The sequence below is a fragment of the Bicyclus anynana genome, chromosome 11, assembly GCF_947172395.1.
Source record: "Bicyclus anynana chromosome 11, ilBicAnyn1.1, whole genome shotgun sequence".
Lineage (NCBI taxonomy): Eukaryota > Metazoa > Arthropoda > Insecta > Lepidoptera > Nymphalidae > Bicyclus > Bicyclus anynana.
Window position 1 is genome coordinate 8,934,414 of NC_069093.1, and position 18,209 is coordinate 8,952,622.

At 38.1% G+C, this 18,209-nt stretch overlaps 2 protein-coding genes across 4 annotated transcripts; one reads left to right on the plus strand and one right to left on the minus strand.

Moving 5' to 3' along the window:
• The first annotated feature begins 139 nt into the window (after positions 1 to 139).
• LOC112048141 (uncharacterized) lies at positions 140 to 5,848 on the plus strand. Of its 3 annotated transcripts, none has more exons than XM_052884241.1 (5): positions 140 to 927; positions 3,336 to 3,511; positions 3,897 to 3,999; positions 4,749 to 4,936; positions 5,669 to 5,848. In XM_052884241.1, the coding sequence occupies exons 1-5, from the start codon at positions 874 to 876 to the stop codon at positions 5,769 to 5,771; spliced, it is 624 nt and encodes a 207-aa protein (XP_052740201.1). In that variant the 5' UTR covers positions 140 to 873; the 3' UTR covers positions 5,772 to 5,848. The 3 variants fall into 3 exon arrangements, with proteins under 3 accessions (XP_052740201.1, XP_052740203.1, XP_052740202.1); XM_052884243.1 differs by lacking the exon at positions 140 to 927 and adding an exon at positions 954 to 1,750 and having other exon boundaries at positions 2,592 to 3,511; XM_052884242.1 differs by lacking the exon at positions 140 to 927 and adding an exon at positions 954 to 1,718 and having other exon boundaries at positions 2,592 to 3,511.
• Positions 5,849 to 6,893: 1,045 nt separating this feature from the next.
• LOC112048140 (uncharacterized) lies at positions 6,894 to 17,192 on the minus strand. Its single transcript, XM_024085542.2, has 10 exons — positions 17,081 to 17,192; positions 16,799 to 16,999; positions 16,145 to 16,320; positions 15,100 to 15,291; positions 14,488 to 14,624; positions 13,533 to 13,787; positions 12,699 to 12,830; positions 12,028 to 12,129; positions 11,073 to 11,245; positions 6,894 to 10,197 (listed from the first exon to the last, which is right to left on the minus strand). Exons 2-10 carry the CDS (start codon positions 16,957 to 16,959, stop codon positions 9,357 to 9,359), a joined length of 2,169 nt encoding a protein of 722 aa, XP_023941310.2. The 5' UTR covers positions 16,960 to 16,999; positions 17,081 to 17,192; the 3' UTR covers positions 6,894 to 9,356.
• Positions 17,193 to 18,209: the final 1,017 nt, after the last annotated feature.

An 18,209-nucleotide genomic window follows, 5' to 3' on the forward strand; every position in this document is an offset into this window, starting at 1 on the left:
AATTGTATTTTACGCCAATGTTGTATTTTACGCCAATGTTGTATTTTTCGCCAATGATTACAAATTAAATACACCAATAGATGAATTAATAAATGAACAAAATAAATTCTGTTTTTTACTAACATCAAATTCTTTCATCAGAAAAACTCGTCTCCTTTACCATACCCTCCAAACATTTTGTAATAGGTAGGTAACACAAATAAAAACCTTTAATATTTTGATACCCCACTCAGATAGATTCGCTTAGTATTGTTTATTCTACAACTAAATGAAAATCGGACCATCCGTTTGACAAGTAAGAGTAATCACTTGGTTGACCGTTTTTTGGGTTCCGTATTTTTTTTCATAGATAAATGTCCTTCTATCAGCATTTCTAATTTATGTTGAGTATATAATAGAGTATTTTACCATGATTTTAATTTTAAAGTAGGGACGGTGAATTGAATGACGGCGAATATTCCTTAAAATTCCACGCTACTTCACTGACTTCCAGTGAAATTTATGGACGTTGTAGAGGCTCCCCTAGGGGATCATTTAGCCGCTGAGTGTCGATTGAGAATCTCTTGAGAATTTGACACTCAGCGGGTGAATTATCCCCTGGGAGTGCGCCTACAACGTCTATGGATTCCACTGTTAAACCTCTTTGTTGAATGTTTTTTTTTAACTTTTTAAGTCTATACAATCACAGTATGTCACTTAACGTCATATAAATCAACAACGACAATAACATGTGAGATTTTAATTATAATGTTTAGATACCGTTACAGACGCATATAATTCATACGACATCCATTTCCATGGAAGACTAAATTCGTACATTCTAGTTTAATATTGATACACACCAGCCATTCATTTGTGTTTAACGAATGTAGTATGGAGGACGAAACCAAGTTTTTGGATAATATTCGATTCAAACATGAAAATGCGGTAAGTAGTCTCTTTTTTTTTTATTCTTTACAAGTTAGCCCTTGACTACAATCTCACCTGATGGTAAGTGATGATGCAGTCTAAGATGGAAGCGGGCTACCTTGTCAAGGAGGAGGATGAATATCCACACCCCTTTCGGTTTCTACACGGCATCGTACCGGAACGCTAAATCGCTTGGCGGTACGTCTTTGCCGGTATGGTTGTAACTAGCCACGGCCAAAGCCTCCCACCAGCCAGACCTGGACAAATTAAGCAAATCTCAATCTGCCCAGCCGGGGATCGAACCCAGGACCTTGTAAATCCACCGCGCATACCACTGCGCCACGGAGGCAGTCAAAAAAGTCTTTAAGTATATGGTTCAGCGCTAAATTCTATTAGGTACTTACGAGTACATACCAATTTGAAGAGTAAGTAAGCTCCAACTCGATTTACTAAAACACAGGAGCGTAGCTACCGCCTTATCAGCCGAGTCAATGATACGGGGCATCCGGATTACAGGGCCCTAACACAGAAAAGATATTACAACCAGTAGTTGGACTTCATACTAGAGGTCGAAACGCGAGCTATACCTACGCTCCTTGAACATGGGGTGATCGTAGGGTGAAGACAGTCGCGACTGTGCCGCGGTGACGAACGAACGCACGGTGTATTAACAGAGTAAAGTGTATTAATAGTATTAGATTTTTTTAATTATGACCAGTAGGAAATACTGTGCCGTTTTTGGATGCATGAATTCAAAATTATCCCATCCAGAGATAACTTTTTTTTAAGTTACCTGGAAACTCTGAAAGGTTAACTTTAAAATAAATTTACTTATTAGTAGGTAGGTACATAATCTTGTATTTTTTAATGCATAAGGTATTTCCTTTTATCTCCAGAATAAAGGTAGGTATCTGGATTAGTAAATAAAGTGAATAGAGTAAAGGAAAGTGATTGACACGATTGAAATATGTAGCTATACGCGGTTCATGAATCACGATACAGTAGGTACGATAAGCTTGTATTAAAACCTCGACTGCTTGTACAATGTATTGTGTGACTGTGCTCGGATCATTTGTGTTTTGTTACCCGACTGCGGCAAAGCCCAAAGGAGGAGTATGTGTTTGAATGTTATGACTTGTTGTTGTATGCGGGCGACGGGAGGAAAGGACTGCGCGGGTGTGAAGTCGTACGCGCTGGGCATCGTTACCCCCCTCCCGGACCGCGCCGACCTTCGGGAGTGTTACGAACAAATTTGCCAAGCACACATACTGATAAATGATATGTCATTAGACTCGTCTAGATAGGCCGAGTGTCACTGGGTAACTTAGTTCTTAAAAAATCAAAATGGCGGATTTTATGCACTTTAATGTGCAAGCTCATAAAACTTTTGCTCAGCTTGGCATTGGTGACAAGAATTTTAACCGACTTCCAAAAAGAATCGTATCGTATTTACAGCGATATTTCCGTCATTTGTAAACCGTTTCTTTTTTGTTTGGATGAGTATTCTTTCAGGTTAGTCCCATTTTTTTCATGTCAGGATCTGATAATGGCATCCTAGAGAAATCTAGGGGAACTATCGTATCGTAGGGACAATTAGTGCGTTTGTTCATTGTTTCATTATCTATTTTAAATCACTACAATTTCATGAAGGTATTTATCTTTTTTTTTATTTGTTCACGTAGTGTGGAGGTAATACCTAGATGGCATCACCGAAATAAATATGTTTAAGAATACGACCAATCCTTCAAGATCATTGACGTAGTATCAGCCTTAATTAAATCAACCAATCAAAAAACACGCATTTTTATTTATCACTTCCCATTTTACTACAATTTACAAAGTATTTTATTTGTTTATATAAAAAAAGTTTATTTACAATCACAAAACTAAGTGGAAACACAAAGTTAGCAAATGTAATTAAATTGCTGCATGCGGGCAGCCCTATGACATGTTTACGTACCGCGCGGCTGTAGGTATTTATTTCAAAAATACGGCCGAGTTATTATACTGCTTGTAATATCTTTACTGTGGCCCTAACGTGTGAAACAAAATATAAGTAAAATGTCACTGAATATGGTGCTTTCCAGAAAGAAAAAAGCAAAAAATGACAAACGTAAAACAAGCAATCTCTTTGTTTTCCGGGCTAAGGCGAGCACCCAAATGTTGGAGACATCCTACATGGGTTAAAAAGTCACTGTTTTATTTATTTTAAGCAAGCGTTATTTTTTTGTGAAAAATGTACCTACCATTTATTTGGTCCCTCCAAACTAATTTTTATACAGGGCTTCTTCAAAGCACGCTACGCCCCGGTTAAAACAGCAATGTTGCTAATTGATTACTAATTTACTATTAGGCACTTAATGTAGGATCACCGAAAGTATTATAAGTAGACAAGGTCTTTATCCAAATTGTTCGATGGATTTCAGATTATTACAGGTAACAGTGGAAACACAGACGGCATTCGCATAAAGCTTCGCGCACTGTTGGTAGGCCTTTTAGGTGTCTCGATGTCGGCCTGCGCTTTGGCCTCGCAGCCCGTGGAGTTGGAACTTGATGATGAGGAGGTCACTCAGAGGCTCAGCAATGTTAGCTTTGCTCGAAGGTAGGTTATCAAATTCCTTTTAAGTAGGTTAGGTTAGACCTACAGGTCGCGCCAAAATTCGAGTCCGCTCTGAACATGAGGCGTGTGGTTGCGTAGTAAATAAAAACATATCCCAACCAGTTACTAATAACTGGTTGGGATATGTTTTTATTTACTACAGTAGCGTAGTTCGGCGAGTTGGAATATCAGAGCTAACTCGAAAATTGACGCGACCATTTCAATGAATACCTAGGTAATAATTGAATATGAATGTCTTTACGGAAACCTTGTGCTCTCACTCCTCAGAAACGGCTCGACTGATCTTAATTAGGTACTTTTTTTGTATAGGCATTTGCTAAGAGAATAGGCTGTAAAATATATTTCCTACCCCCACTTTCCATTTCAGGATAACCAAACCGACCATTCGCCTTGTGATGGGCTATAGCAAACTAAGTGCATTTGTCACCGGCGTTACCTCTCTCCTTCTGCTCTTAGCCGTTATGTCCAAGGTGAGATGCAACACTTGTCTAACGAAGAACATTTGATCCCTCATTTCATCCCCGGCACATAATTCTTTTATTAGTTAACTAGCGGACGCCCGCTACTTCGTCCTCATGAAACCCTACTACTACCCTACCTTACTCTTACTCTACAGCTGTCCTACCATACAGGGGATGAGTAGGGACTCAACCCTACTCCTACCTTACCCCTATCCTACCCCTACCCTACCATACTCCTAACCTACCCTACTACGCGACGGAAGCTTAAAAAATGGAGTTACTTCTACCGTTTTCCCAACATTTCTCTTCACTGCTCTGGTCTTATTGATCGTAGCGTGTAGCAGGTTTCCTCACGATGTTTTCCTTCACCGATTGAGACACGTGATATTTAATTTCTTAAAATGCACACAACTGAAAAGTTGGAGGTGCATGCCCCGGGCCGGATTCGAACCCACACCCTCCGAAATCGGAGACAGAAGTTATATCCACTGGGCTATCACGGCCCTTTTTCGCCCAGGCGTATAAAGAATAATTTTGCCAAGTTTCGTTAAAATTCGTCGAGAAGTTTTTTGTTTCTATAGCGAACATACAGACAAAAAATCGAGCAGGGAAGGTCATCAGGAAGGGGAGGACCATCCGGAAAATTAAAGGGCGTCGGGAAGATAACGCCTCGAGTAGGTAGTACTAGTTGACTATGTCCATATCTATAGCATTGCTACTTTGTGGTACAACCTGATGTTCTACCGTCTATCCAACAGCAATCATGGTGGAACCGTGGTGCCCGTTGGCTCGCGGCGCCAGCGCTGCTTGTGGCCGCGTTGGAGATAGCGTCGGACGCGAGCGACGCCATACTAGCCGCCGTGCTGCGGGGCGCCTCCTCCCCCGCCCTGGTGGCTGTGCAGACTGTTGCCGCTTGCTTCCTCATCACTGTTGAAATACTTGTCTGGTAAATGAGATTTTGTGAAATATCTTGTTTTATTAAAAAAACTAACTACGCTCCACTGTGTTACCCGCGAAAAATAAGTGCGACTCGCGTAATTTAACTTCAATAACTAACTTCAAGAAAAGGATTAGGTTTCAAATTCAACGTGTTTGTTTCTTTCTTATTTATTGTCTGATAAAGAAGTGTGAAGCCTGTGAAACTTCGTCCGCGTAAAAATTATGTAGGTATATGTCACAAATCACACAGGAACCATGAATGTTTCCTGGATTAAAAGTAGCCTATGTGGTAATCTAGAGTAAAGTCTGTTTCCATCCCAAATGTCAGTCAAACCGGTTCAGTAGCCGCAGGGTAAAGGGTTAACAAACATACACTAACACACTTACACACACACTTTAGCCTCTAAAATATCATCAAATTCATCACAGACAACCTTTAGATGAAATGCGACGACATTAAACTAGAAGATTAATCTAGTCCGTATAAGTAGATAACCATCATCATCATCATCATCATCATCATCATCATCATCATCATCATCATCATCATCATCATCACCATCACTATCGTCATCGTCATCATCATCATTATTAGCCGATAGACGTCCACTGGACATAGGCCTTTTGAATAGACTTCCAAGCACAACGATCTCGATCTGGATATTAGAAGATAATAATTAATTAATTATTTTAATTTAATTATTGACTATTTTAAATATACTTACGTTTCATGTTTCAGGTATTTCATAGCGAAATTATTTGAATACAACCCGCCTTCACTGCCGACGGTACTGAAGAAGGATAGTTTTATTAAAAATCCAGATATGTCACCCCCTCAATGATTTTCCACGAATGTCTTTCCAACGTGCAATTCTGCGTTATTTATACTTTTTTATTTTCTTACAATAAACCAAACAATAATTACCGATGTTAGAGTTTCAATCATACTTAATTCTGTCCTACATTTTTATATTATTGTCCTACCTTCTATGCTATCTCTTTTCGAAGGTTAGCAATTATTAAAGCTTTAACTGTTATCCGAAACGGTAATCTGGTAAGTACTCTTATGGAATCGTGTCTAAACCTAAAGGGGTGCGGAATTTTTGTATCCTTCTTCTAACAAGTTAGCTCGTTTCCATCTTACCTTCTACCATTCTTGAGCTAAGTTGTAAGTCAAGGAGAAATTTAGAAAGCTGACCGCCGACATTGGAATTCATTAATGGAAAGGCATTTGAAGAAAAAGAATCAGGCTTTATTTGAACTTGAAGCAGAACTGAGAATTGTCACCTACAAAAGGTTATTTAGTTTAGGCTGAAGATGGTCCATTTTAAGTATGTATATGTACCTATTACGTACTGTTCGTAAATATTCGATTAATTCGGAGTTCGAAAATTCCTCAATTTGGGTGGGTACTTTTGTCGCCGATTTTGAGGGTATTCGACAGACTGCCTCACCGCGCTCGGAGCTGTGAGCGCCCTGTCGTCAGTCGCTCGCGAATTGTATTGTGGACCTTTCGCCTATTCGTCGGACATTTTTTCGCTTCGTATTCGCTGCCCGTTTATTCGGAACGGGCGTTCAATTCGGGTGACAATATAATCTTCGATATTATTTAATATTTAACTCTGATCGATCTTGTGATAAAAAGACACGGTGTAAAAAGGCCGCGGCCAAGTGCGTGTGCGCGTCAACACGTGTCGGCGTGGGAGCTGGACTCCAGCAGCAGGGCTCAAGAAGATCATCGAAAGGTAGGTGGTTTGTTAGAATTACCCTTCGTATCGGTGATAGGAGCCTGCCCATTAGAATGAAGGAAACCTTCGAATAAACTCCTTCCACCAGCACCTTACATTCGTTTAAAATACAGTCCACTAAAATCACTCCCCGGGGGAATCTCCCACACACGTACCATTAAAAGACATTGCTATTAATAAAAATTAAAGATTAAGGTAGATAAAATAAAAACACACTTTTTATAATTTAAAAATTTTATTCCATTGTAACTACATAAATATTAAAACAATATAGCCATTTAATAATTAAAATAACAATTGTGCAAGGCACTAAGTTCATTAATTTTGGTACATTCTTATTACATAATAAACAATTACAAAGAGCTACTACATTTTTTTTTTTTTTTTTTTCTGTCTGAGTAGGTGCCGATAGCTCCCTGCGGAACCACTACGGCGTCACCGGGGGGGTTGGGCGAGCGCAGAAGCATCGCCTGATGTGACCCGAAGGCTGAAAGAAAGATAGAGGACGGAACGGCTCTCTAAGGGCGTCTCCTATGAGACTCGGACCTCGGCTTAGAGGGCCATTCTGGAGGAGGTAACCGTGACCTGAGTGAATCAGTCCGGACGCCCCCAAGATCGTGAGTTAGAAAACCCACGTCCGGGTGACGTTAGATATCGGGGACCTCGTCTTCGCCGGCGAAGACGCTGTGCAGCTTGTGATTGTGTTGCCTGGGAAGCATTGTCGGTTGTTATGTCATCGTCTGGATCGTAAAGGACGTTCTTGGGACGCCTCTGCTTGCAGTTAGCGTTTAGGTTGGGAGTGTAATTGCAGGCCTCAACCACTAGTTGGTTGGGATGGAAGGCAGCTCTGTCAAAATAGTTTTGAGAGAGCTGTTTCATGTACTTAGCTATTGTCGGTAATTCTAGATCTCTATGGAGGTCATTATTGCGTAAGAACCACGGCGCGCCCGTGATTTGACGCAGAAAACGATTTTGTAGGGTTTGAAGCGGCCTAAGGGTCGCTTTGGGACGGTGGGCAAACACTAGACTAGCGTAGGTTAAGATCGGACGGATCGTAGTTTTATAAAGCGTTAGCTTTGAGCGGAGGGAAGAGCTACTACAGTATGCGCCAAACTTCAAGTCCGTTCTGACGTTGCAACGCGCAGCTTTGTTAACCCCGCGAAATATATTTCCGTTTACTGCGCAACCATACGCCTCGTGTTCAGAGCGGACTCGAAGTATGACGCGGTCTATACATACATTGATTTTTTAATAATTTTTATCACAGTATCGTTTAGTTTTAGATTCCGGATTAATTATATGATTTAAGGTTTCACTGAAAATAACTCATAATTATAATATAATAGGATATCGTATTCTTAATATTTTAATTTTAGTTAATAAAAAATAATAAAATATTTAAAAGAATTATAAAGGACAGTACAGCTCCCATTATAATGCGTGAATTACTATAATCTATAATAATAATATAAGGCTGAAGAGTTGTTTGTTTGAACGGGCTAATCTCAGGAACTACACGTCCGATTTGAAAAATTCTTTCAGTGTTAGATAGCCCATTTATCGAGCAAGGCTATAGGCATTATCCCCGTATTCCTACGGGAACAGAAATATTTTTCCTTAAATTATTCGTTTTTGAGCGAATTCGCCCAATAGAACTACTACGAAAAAATATTGTATAATGAAATTCATTTCATTTTTATCAATAGGATATAAGCCTATAGGTAAGTGAGCTGTGTATAAAAATGTATATCTATATAAAAACACTATATAGTATTACAATTTTTACAGTGCATAGATATAATAAATAATTATCGTATTTAGTTTATTTTTTGTTTTAATACAATATTAAAGATTGATATGTTTCTGATTTCGATTAAAAGTTACATATACTACAAGAGACTTAAATCGCATTTTATGTTAAAAATATTTCATTTAGTGTTTAAAGATATAATAAACATATATAATGTTATCACAATTATCACTAGCCCACATAAATACTCCTTTTAGTTATTTTTTATTTCTAAGAATAATTTGCCCCTAATTCATGCTCTTTCCAACTAAACTAAAAGCCTTTGCTAAGGTGTGCACCTTATATAATAGTCCAACGGCCAGGGTTAATATAGGGTTGCCAACATTTCTTGAGAAAAAAATTTGTACGTTTAAAGATAGCATATAGTATTTTACGAAATAAGGCGATAAAATACGTTTGTTTTTCTAAAAACTATATTAATTTACACTAGGTATATAAATTTCAAGTTCATAAAGTTGTTGAAAATATAGTATTTTGTGCGTACTATAAAAAATTCTTCAACAGTATATAGTACGCAGACCCGAAATATAGTACAATATAATAGTAGTATTATAGTACGGTTGGCAATCCTAGTTCAATACCTGGGTGGAGTTATGTGTAAGCAGTTGAGGACTTCTATCTCCAACTATACTAAAAGCCTTTGATGAGAGTAGGCATGACAATAGTCCAAAGGCTGAGGTTCTAACCCAGGTTATGGTTTGAGGCTTAATTGTTAAGTTTTTGAGACTTCAAATCATTATTATTACTTATTTTATATAAAGATTAAGCGACTACATTTATATAATCTACCCCATTTGTGTGTATATTCCTCCATTGGTGCAAAATTTTCACTACCATATTTAGTGCGTTTTGGAATTTCAACCCATTTCTTATACAAATAAGATACCATTACATTTAGTGCAAACAATACTCCGTTTGTTAGGAAATTGTTGCCTCCTTTTCTCCATTTCACTGTCCACCCAACTCAAGAGCTGATCCCTCAAATGTAAAATCGTCTCTTGCCTTACGACGCCATTTTGGAAAAACTCCGCTAACACAACAATTATACCATTATCTGTTTCTCGACTCGGATCGCCGAATGGTCTTTGGTGTCTCAGATAGTTGAACACGAATTTGACAGTTTGAACGATCAAATCCTCATCTGGACTTAAAAGCCTCAATCTAGCAATGTCTTCTGGCACTAAAGTAGATAGGACATTAAAAGCAACTGTCATCAAATTTGCGTAGACTTCTTGGCTCAAATTCTCCAATAGCAATGCTATATTTTCAGCACCGGAAGAGCTAACCCTCACCAGTAATGAACCAATTCGTATGATTTCACCAGGATGTATACCTACCAACATACCCCTATCTTCTTCGCTATCAACATAACCTGTTACCACCGTAGTGGATGGTGTTATTCTAGTGGGAACATTACCCATACTGACATCAGCGGAGCCTAGAGAAGAGAACAATTGCGATCTACCCTCTTTACCTAAATTATACAAATCTGAGGGGTTGAATTTGTGCATGGAGTTCAAGTTAACTTGTCCGTCAGCTGTCATAGATATTCTTAACTTATGTTGGTTAACATCTTTATTTATTTTTAACACATCCGCGAAGTACTGATCCTTGTTTAGAATGTTTTTGATGCCGCGTATAACTTCTGTGTTACCTTGAACCGAGCCTTGCACTCTTCGGGACTCTGCGCTGATTTTGTCAAACATTTTTCTGAAAATAGAAAATATGTCTTGCAAGAACATAATATGTTGTAACGAAGGTTCACATTAGGGTGTACCAAAGCGGCGAAGTAACATTTGAAGCTGTATTATTTTTTTTTCACAAACAAGAAAACGAACAAACAAACCAAAAGTTAAATCTTATAAAAAAAATATATAAACATACACCCCCCAAAAATCTCCATAAATTACCAAAGTTCGACAGATGCCGACCTACTAAAAACATTACGACGACTTAAGTATCGCACGTATTTGAAAATAAAATACCACGTCGTGCAGGGGAGAATATAGAGAATAACTTTACAGTTGTATTTAAGCCGTCAACAAATAACTTTTAATAAAAAATGTTGTTTTTTTTAAATTTTTTTAAAATTAATCAAATTTTTCTTACAGAACACTAAGATTTATACACCAGATTTAAGTACACATTTTCTAGAACAAAAACTATAAGAACTTAGAAATTAATTAATGGCAACGTAGAAAATGCCACAGATTAAATTAAATTTACAGCGACAAAAGGTATGCTGCGCTAAATCTACCGGGCATACGTATGTCCCACGGGCGTTCAAGGGTTTCGATGGATCGCACCATACTATGTCTACGAGCCGAATGGGCGTCTACTATCTCACGAACTCTTTTTTGTGGCCATGTAAGTTCATCCTCGGTGGCCGAGTCCGTTTCACACTTGTCCGGTTATTTTTACTAAAACCATGCACCAACCCGGTGGTTATTGCATTTGTTATTGTTAAAGATTTTTTTTTTAAATCAACTAAAAGAAGTTTATGAGTTCAATCACAATAAACAAACAAAAAATTAAACCTTACCTGTTTACAATATTAGTGTAGGTTGTAATGATGTACTACTAACCTGTGTCTGTTACTCCTGAGAGTGGTCCGGTATTCGTTGATGGTGGCAGCCTGCGCGTCCTCTATGATGTTCTGCGCGGTGCGGTTGGACACCACCGCGTGGCAGAAGAACAGCGTGGCGGCGGAGAATTGGAACAGTTCTAGTGACGTTGGCGCCTCCCCGTGCTTGCGATACTGGAAATAAATTATCACGTTTTCAAATTTTTTTTTATTGACGTGACGTCTTATAATTCGATGGAGCCGGCTGCAAATTCGAGCAAAGATGACGTCATGCGTCGTTCCCAAGCTCTAGGGTTGCAAACTTTTTTTTACAATAAATAAAGTATATTCTGGTCTATGAAGATTATTAAACAGTATTTTAGAAAAACGAACATTTTCTTTTGAAAAATGCAACCATTCCATCAGTATTTTCTTATGACGTTGTCACGTTCAATTATCGATTTGACTGATTGACTGATTTTTGCAGCTCCTCGAGCGCGACAGATAATCATAAGTATACCTTACCTTTGCATACCTTGCACGTTTTTGAGTACCTCCACCAAGTATGAGCCCTTAATATTGGTGGGTACGTTTAGGGCAACCAAAAAAAAAAAACTTTAGAAATACTCAACCAGCACGTCAGATTAAGATAAGGTAGGTGAGTTGATAGCTAAAAACTGCACAATTCGCAAGTCTGACGATTTGAGCGTAACGTAAATGGAATGGAAGGGTATCAAAGTTACAAAATAAAACCCTTAAATTCTAGTTTTCGAATTACGAGCGCGATCAATTTTTTACTCATTTTGAAGAAAATAACAGTAAGCCAAAGTAATAAAAATTGCTTTTAAAGTCTGTAGATTTTTTTTCCACCGCTAAAAGCGAAAAAAGTAAATAACCTAATTTTATTTACCAAAAGCCAGGCCTTTTCGCGAAAAGGCTGTTCCTTATTGCCTAAGTTTAATATAATATAATATTACCTTAAGAATAATATGCACCAAGCTGTTGAGTACGCCGGCACCGCCTGTGAGCAAGTTCGCGTGACGGAGGACTTCGACTGACATTGCTAATACTTGGCCGGTCTGGAAAGAGTACAATTTATAAGTACAGATCATGTAGTTAAACAGAGGAAGTTAAGGGTTGAACTGGATTGATACATTCAGTGATGGCGAACTGAAGAAATGAGACCTGAGACCTATTACAGTAATCTCTATACTTATAATAAATCTGTAGAGAGGTCAATTCTGTACATGAAATATATTTCCAAAATAACTATCAGGGGGTGATTAGTGATCGATACTGATGCCAAAAATGCAATCAGTAAAATTTTTGTCTGTCTATCTGTATGATCGATATAGAAACAAAAACTACTCAACGGATTTTAACGAAACTTGGTTTTTCATACTCCTGGGCAGGTTATAGTATTATTACTTTTCATCACGCTACGATCAATAGGAGCAGCAGTGAAAGGAAATGTTGGAAAAACTGGAGAAGTTACACCATTTTTTAAGCTTCCGTCGCGCGTGTCCTTGATGGTTAAAGCTACACAATGTTCTCCTTAAAATCTACCTTTATATATAAAAATGAATCCCTTATATATCCCTTGTTCAGCTTACACTTATAAGTGTCGGTGCAAGCTGTGTATACTTACTTTGGTCATGTTAGTGCCAGCCGCTGCAGACTTGGACAGTAGGCCGCTGGCAGCGCCAGCACCGAGCCCGACGCTGGACGCCGCTATGTTGAGCCAACTGCCGCGCGCCTCCGCATCCGTGGGGCTTATGCTCTGAAATACAAACATCGTCGTCGTCTTCATCTCCATAAGTTTTATATTATTAAGCCATAGTAAGGTCCTTTGTCCTTACTGTAATAGCAGTAAATCACTGCTTCAACACTACACTATTAGCATCGGACGTCCGGTCTCCACCAACGACACTGACAGACTGCCTCTATACCCCTCCACTTAGATTAGAATATTTAAGAGACAGACACTACACCATAGATTAGGAAATTTCTTAATAAATAACAGATAATACTAATATAATTCAGAACTTAATGAGCGAGTCACATTTGCCTAATTTGTCATAACACTATTTTTGATTCAATAAAAATTGGCAACACAGGAAACGTCAGCAGTTGTCACAGCACTAATCATACAACTATAGCTAGTTTTTTTTTATGCTTTACAAGTTAGCCCTTGACAACAATCTCACCTGATGGTAAGTGGTGACGCTATCTAAGATGGAAGTTGACTAATTTGTTAGGAGGAGGATGAAAGTCCATACCCCTTGCGGTTTCTACACGATATCGTACCGGAAGGCTAAATCGCTTGGCGGTACGTCTTTGTCGGTAGGGTGGTTAACTAGCCACGGCGGAAGCCTCTCACCAGCCAGACCTGGACCAATGAAGAATATCTCAATCTGCCCAGCCGGGGATCGAATGCCACGGAGCCCGTCAAAAGTTAAAACAGTAGTTAAAAACAAATCACCTGTTCATGGACACTCCTATCGCGTAGGTGCCAAGAAGATCGTACAATGCCATAGATCCCCGTAGCAACAGTGGCCACAGTGGCCCCAATGAGTACGGCAGGTCCTACAGGCGTAAAGGCAGCAACACCCAACACCCCGACAGCGCCTATAGACGCCACTGTACTGGCAGTGTCTACAGTACTGAGAACTCTTGCAGTGAGACCTAATGCTGCAGATGGAGTAACTGTCAACTTGACGGCAAATGTATCTTCACCCTACAAAAAGGAAATGAAAATTACTCGTCTCGGGCCATTTTCTTTCACCACAATGCAGCATTGCTGTGATTTGGTCAGGGTTGCCAGTCACTGGTGTAATTTGACCATCGAATTTATTCGATTGGACCCTAGAAAAAGTGTTACTTCCTACTAATATTAAAAACGGGAATGTTTGTATGGATGTTTGGATGTTTGTTACTTTTTAACAACGCTACTACTGAAGCGATTTGGCTGAAATTTGGAATTGAAATAGATTTTACTCTGGATCAACACATATACTTTTTATCCCGAAAAAATCCATGGTTTCCCGAAATTTGCGAAAACTAATGATTTTGATGATATGAATGTTTGTTACTCTTTCACGCCTCGACTACTGATCCGAATTAGCTGTATGGTTCCCGAGGGATTGTGTGTTTGTGAAACTAAATTCCGCGCAGACGAAGTCGCGGGCGTCCGCTAGCTATTTATATTTTTTTCAAAGTAATCTATAGTTTTGAATTCACAGCGCGATGGGAGTTACGCCAATGTTCCCAGTGTAAATTACAAGGATATGAGGTATACTCCGCGCCACGAAACAAGTCCCAAAAACGCGACGCTAATGTCTTAATGGCGCTCATTTCAGGTTTTAGACGCGGGACTTCTTTTGTGGCGCGGAGTCTAGTTTATAGTTTATATCACACTTAATAAAAATATAACTCACTTCTTGTATTACACCTTGGTATTCACCATCTTGTGGGGCAATAATGACACACTTGGGCAAAGTATTGTTGGTCAAGTAAGAATCCCAGTCCTGGTAAACTCTTGCATTTTCATCTATGTACACTTTACATGTTTTAGCTGAAATGGAAAGAGTAAACTTTAGTCAAAAATCATTGACCTCTTATAATAAAATGACGCACATTCATGTAGAAAATTTCACTTAAAACGTGGCCAATTTTGCTTTGACAGTATTAGAATTATTGGTAAAGAAAATTATAACTAAATGACTTTAAATATAGTCCAATATTCAATAGAATCCCAAATTCAGAGCAAATTCAACCTTAAGGTTTGAGTTTAAGGTAGAATTTGCAAATGCGACTACTTGAATTGAGTGCCAAGAAGTTGTGTTTGGCACTCATTGAGTGGGTACGTTTTTGGTCACTGATACCCTGCATACTAGAGAATTTTCTTAATTTTCTGCATGTGAAGTCTGCCAATCCACATTGGGCCAGTGTGGAGACTCGAGCCCAGCAGTAAACCGAATATGGGGTGATAATGATGATGAATGATGATTAGAGACTTGGTACCACAAAGCTGGCATTTCTATATTTACCTCCAACAGTTGTAGGGATGCATTTCCTGACTCTAAACACAGCAGTGCACCAAATATCAGTATCAATTCTTTGGTGCAAATCTAACCAATGATTGGATGGTTCCAGCTGGTAAAATTTTACAGGTTTTGGTTTTGCACAGACAATTAATAATATGGACATATAAATATCTTCATTATTTTGTGAATATTTGCCTGAAACATAATAATAAAAATGAAAAATATTGAATAGGTTTATTCTTTGATCAGAGCCAAAGTAAACTCAAAATACAAATTGTTTAAGATCTATTTTACTCTGATCTGATTCTCACACAACAAATTAGCATTTTAAAATGACCTCATGTGATGACTGCATAGTCCAAGATAACAAATTACATAACTTGTTAACACAAATAAGTGTTACACTAAACAGGCATCTTGGCCTATTTTGTCAAGTTGACAAAATAGAAAGAAGAAATTTAAGAAATTAAATATCACATTCCTCAAACAGTGAAGGAGGGAAAACATTGTGAGGAAACCTGCATACCTGAGAATTTTCTCAATTATCTGCATGTGTGAAGTTTACCTTGCCGCATTGGGCCAGGGTGGACTATTTGGTCTAATCCCTCTCATTCTAAGAGGAGACTCGAGCTAAGCAGTGAGTCAAATATGGGTTGATGATGAACTTATTTTTTATCAAGATTAACTTGACATATCTCTAAGCTTTGTCAGACATGTATAGATAGCTCTAAGAGTGAAAAATTGTGGTGCATTAAAGTAATACTTGTTAACCTGATTACCAATAAATGTCAAGTTATCTTGGAAGTTTACTAATTGACGGACCATGCAGATTGCCAACCAGAATAATACATCACAAAGCATGCAAGAAAGTGCTGTTGATTAACCTGAGGCATAGGTTTTAAGGCTCAGTGCCTGTAATTCCACCAACAAGCGTGCCCTTTACATCAAAACTCAGCAACGCTGCTTGGAAGCAGAACTGTGCTTCGCAGTAGTACATCCTTTTTTAGTTAGTCACAAAAAGCTGATTATAGTTTAGAAATAATCTTACTTTGTTCACATAATTTTTCATAAACATTTAGGACTCTTTCTTTTTGCCGTGAAGTATAGCCTTCTAGATGAGCATCCTCTAAAGAAGCATCTAGCATATCTCCGTTAAAACTTGGAGTGCCAAATAAGGCAAATGCAATGTTTTGTAATAAGTATTTTCTGTTGCTAAACTCATACCTGAAACGATTACAGATAATTAATCACTCAAGATAAGATATAATACATGCTTCAGTGCTACTGAAGTTAGTCTATTAACATTATTAATTATGTATTATAGTCAAATACTTAAATATAATACCTACTCAAATATAAATAAGTCAAATGCTTGAGAATATAATGGGTCCTGCAATTGTTTTAAACAGTAAGCTGTAATTGGAGAATTTTCAAAATTATACCTCTGAAGGTTTTGAAGGCTTTACAAACTCTCTCTCTCTCTCTCTCTTCCCCCCCCCCCCCCCAACCATATCTATCAAAGTAATTATGGTACCTATTCGATTTCATTACCTGAGTGGAGTTTCATAGTTTTATCAATACTTTGTTGATTTCTATGGATACCAAGTAAGGTAGAAGTCTTCAATAAAGTATTTTTTTAATAATATGGGCGAATATAAAGGAAACCTGAACTCATGTGGACGATAAGTTTAACAATACTTACTTTACCCAATCATAGTCTGGCAGATTTTCGAAATATTCTTGTTGTATCTGTACAGGTGATAACATTGGTGAATCCACTCCATTGTTACCTTCTTGTATGATTTGTTCTAATTCTAACTGCGCTGGCTCCAGGACCAGTCGATTGTTTTCATTTTCGGTCATGTTTGTATTTTTTACTCAAACAATAACAATAATATAACCTCTAACAAAAGAAAATGAAGTGATTAAATGTGTAATACACTCAATAAAATCTTTTGCGTATATATTGAATAGGACATCTCACACTAAGATATTATCTAATTGGTAAACAGGTTATTCAAACACAACTAATCTTCACAATGAAATTAAAAATTTAAGTGAAAATTCTCCATTTACAATGGAATGGAATATTTTCAAGTGACAACTGACATTTAGGCAGTGTTATCATTTGCCAATAATTATTTTCCCTAATCCCCTTAAATCGATGCAAGTCCCTCCAAATGGTGTTGGCAACTGCCAAAGTGGCTCGCTGTCCACCAAATTAGGGTCATCATTCTCACTAGATGAAGACACAGTATCATAATATCTATATAAAGTTACGAAGTTAGTTAGTTACTAGTATAGGCAAAAAATCGGAGAGGCGCCATCTGCGATTAGCTTTCACCGGCTAATCCCTTGTACTTGTACCGGAATTAAGGAAAATATATTTTTTGTATTTTTGCCATAATTATCCATATGTATGGAAATCACCCTGAGATTAGTCGTAGTAGAGCATTTTTATTAAGTCCTCAAAGCCGTAGTAAAATGAGCCCAGTGGATTTCTACCTCAAATTCCGGAGGGTGTAAGTTCGAATCCAGTCCGGGGCATGCACCTCCAACTTTTCAGTTGTGTGCATTTTAAGAAATTGAACATCATGTGTCTCAAACGGTGAAGGAAAACATCGTGAGGAAACCTGCACATCAAAAAATTTTCTTAATGCTCTGCGTGTGTGAAGTCTGTCAATCCACATTGGGCCAGCGTGGTGGACTACTGGCCTAACCCCTCTCATTCTGAGAGGAGACTCGAGCTTAGCAATGAGCTGAATATGGGTTGATAACGAAAGAAGTATCGTGTTAACGATAGATGCAGAATTTAAAAAAAAATCCCGCACTAATTCCTGAACGTAGAACCATACAAGTTGAAAATAGTCCAAAAATTTTCCAAAAATACCCCGTATTTTGGGTACTTTTCAACAAGCTGGCAACTCTGCATTTGAGTGACGAGAGGTGAGTAAAGTAAACAATAAACATGGACAAATCAAAGTTTGACGTTTGAAAATGATGTAATGTAATTTTGGATTTGCGCAATATTTTTAATAGGGTATCCACCGGCACCGGATTCACTACGGTCTCATAGTATTATTTATTGTTAGTGGTAAATTTTGAAATACAAA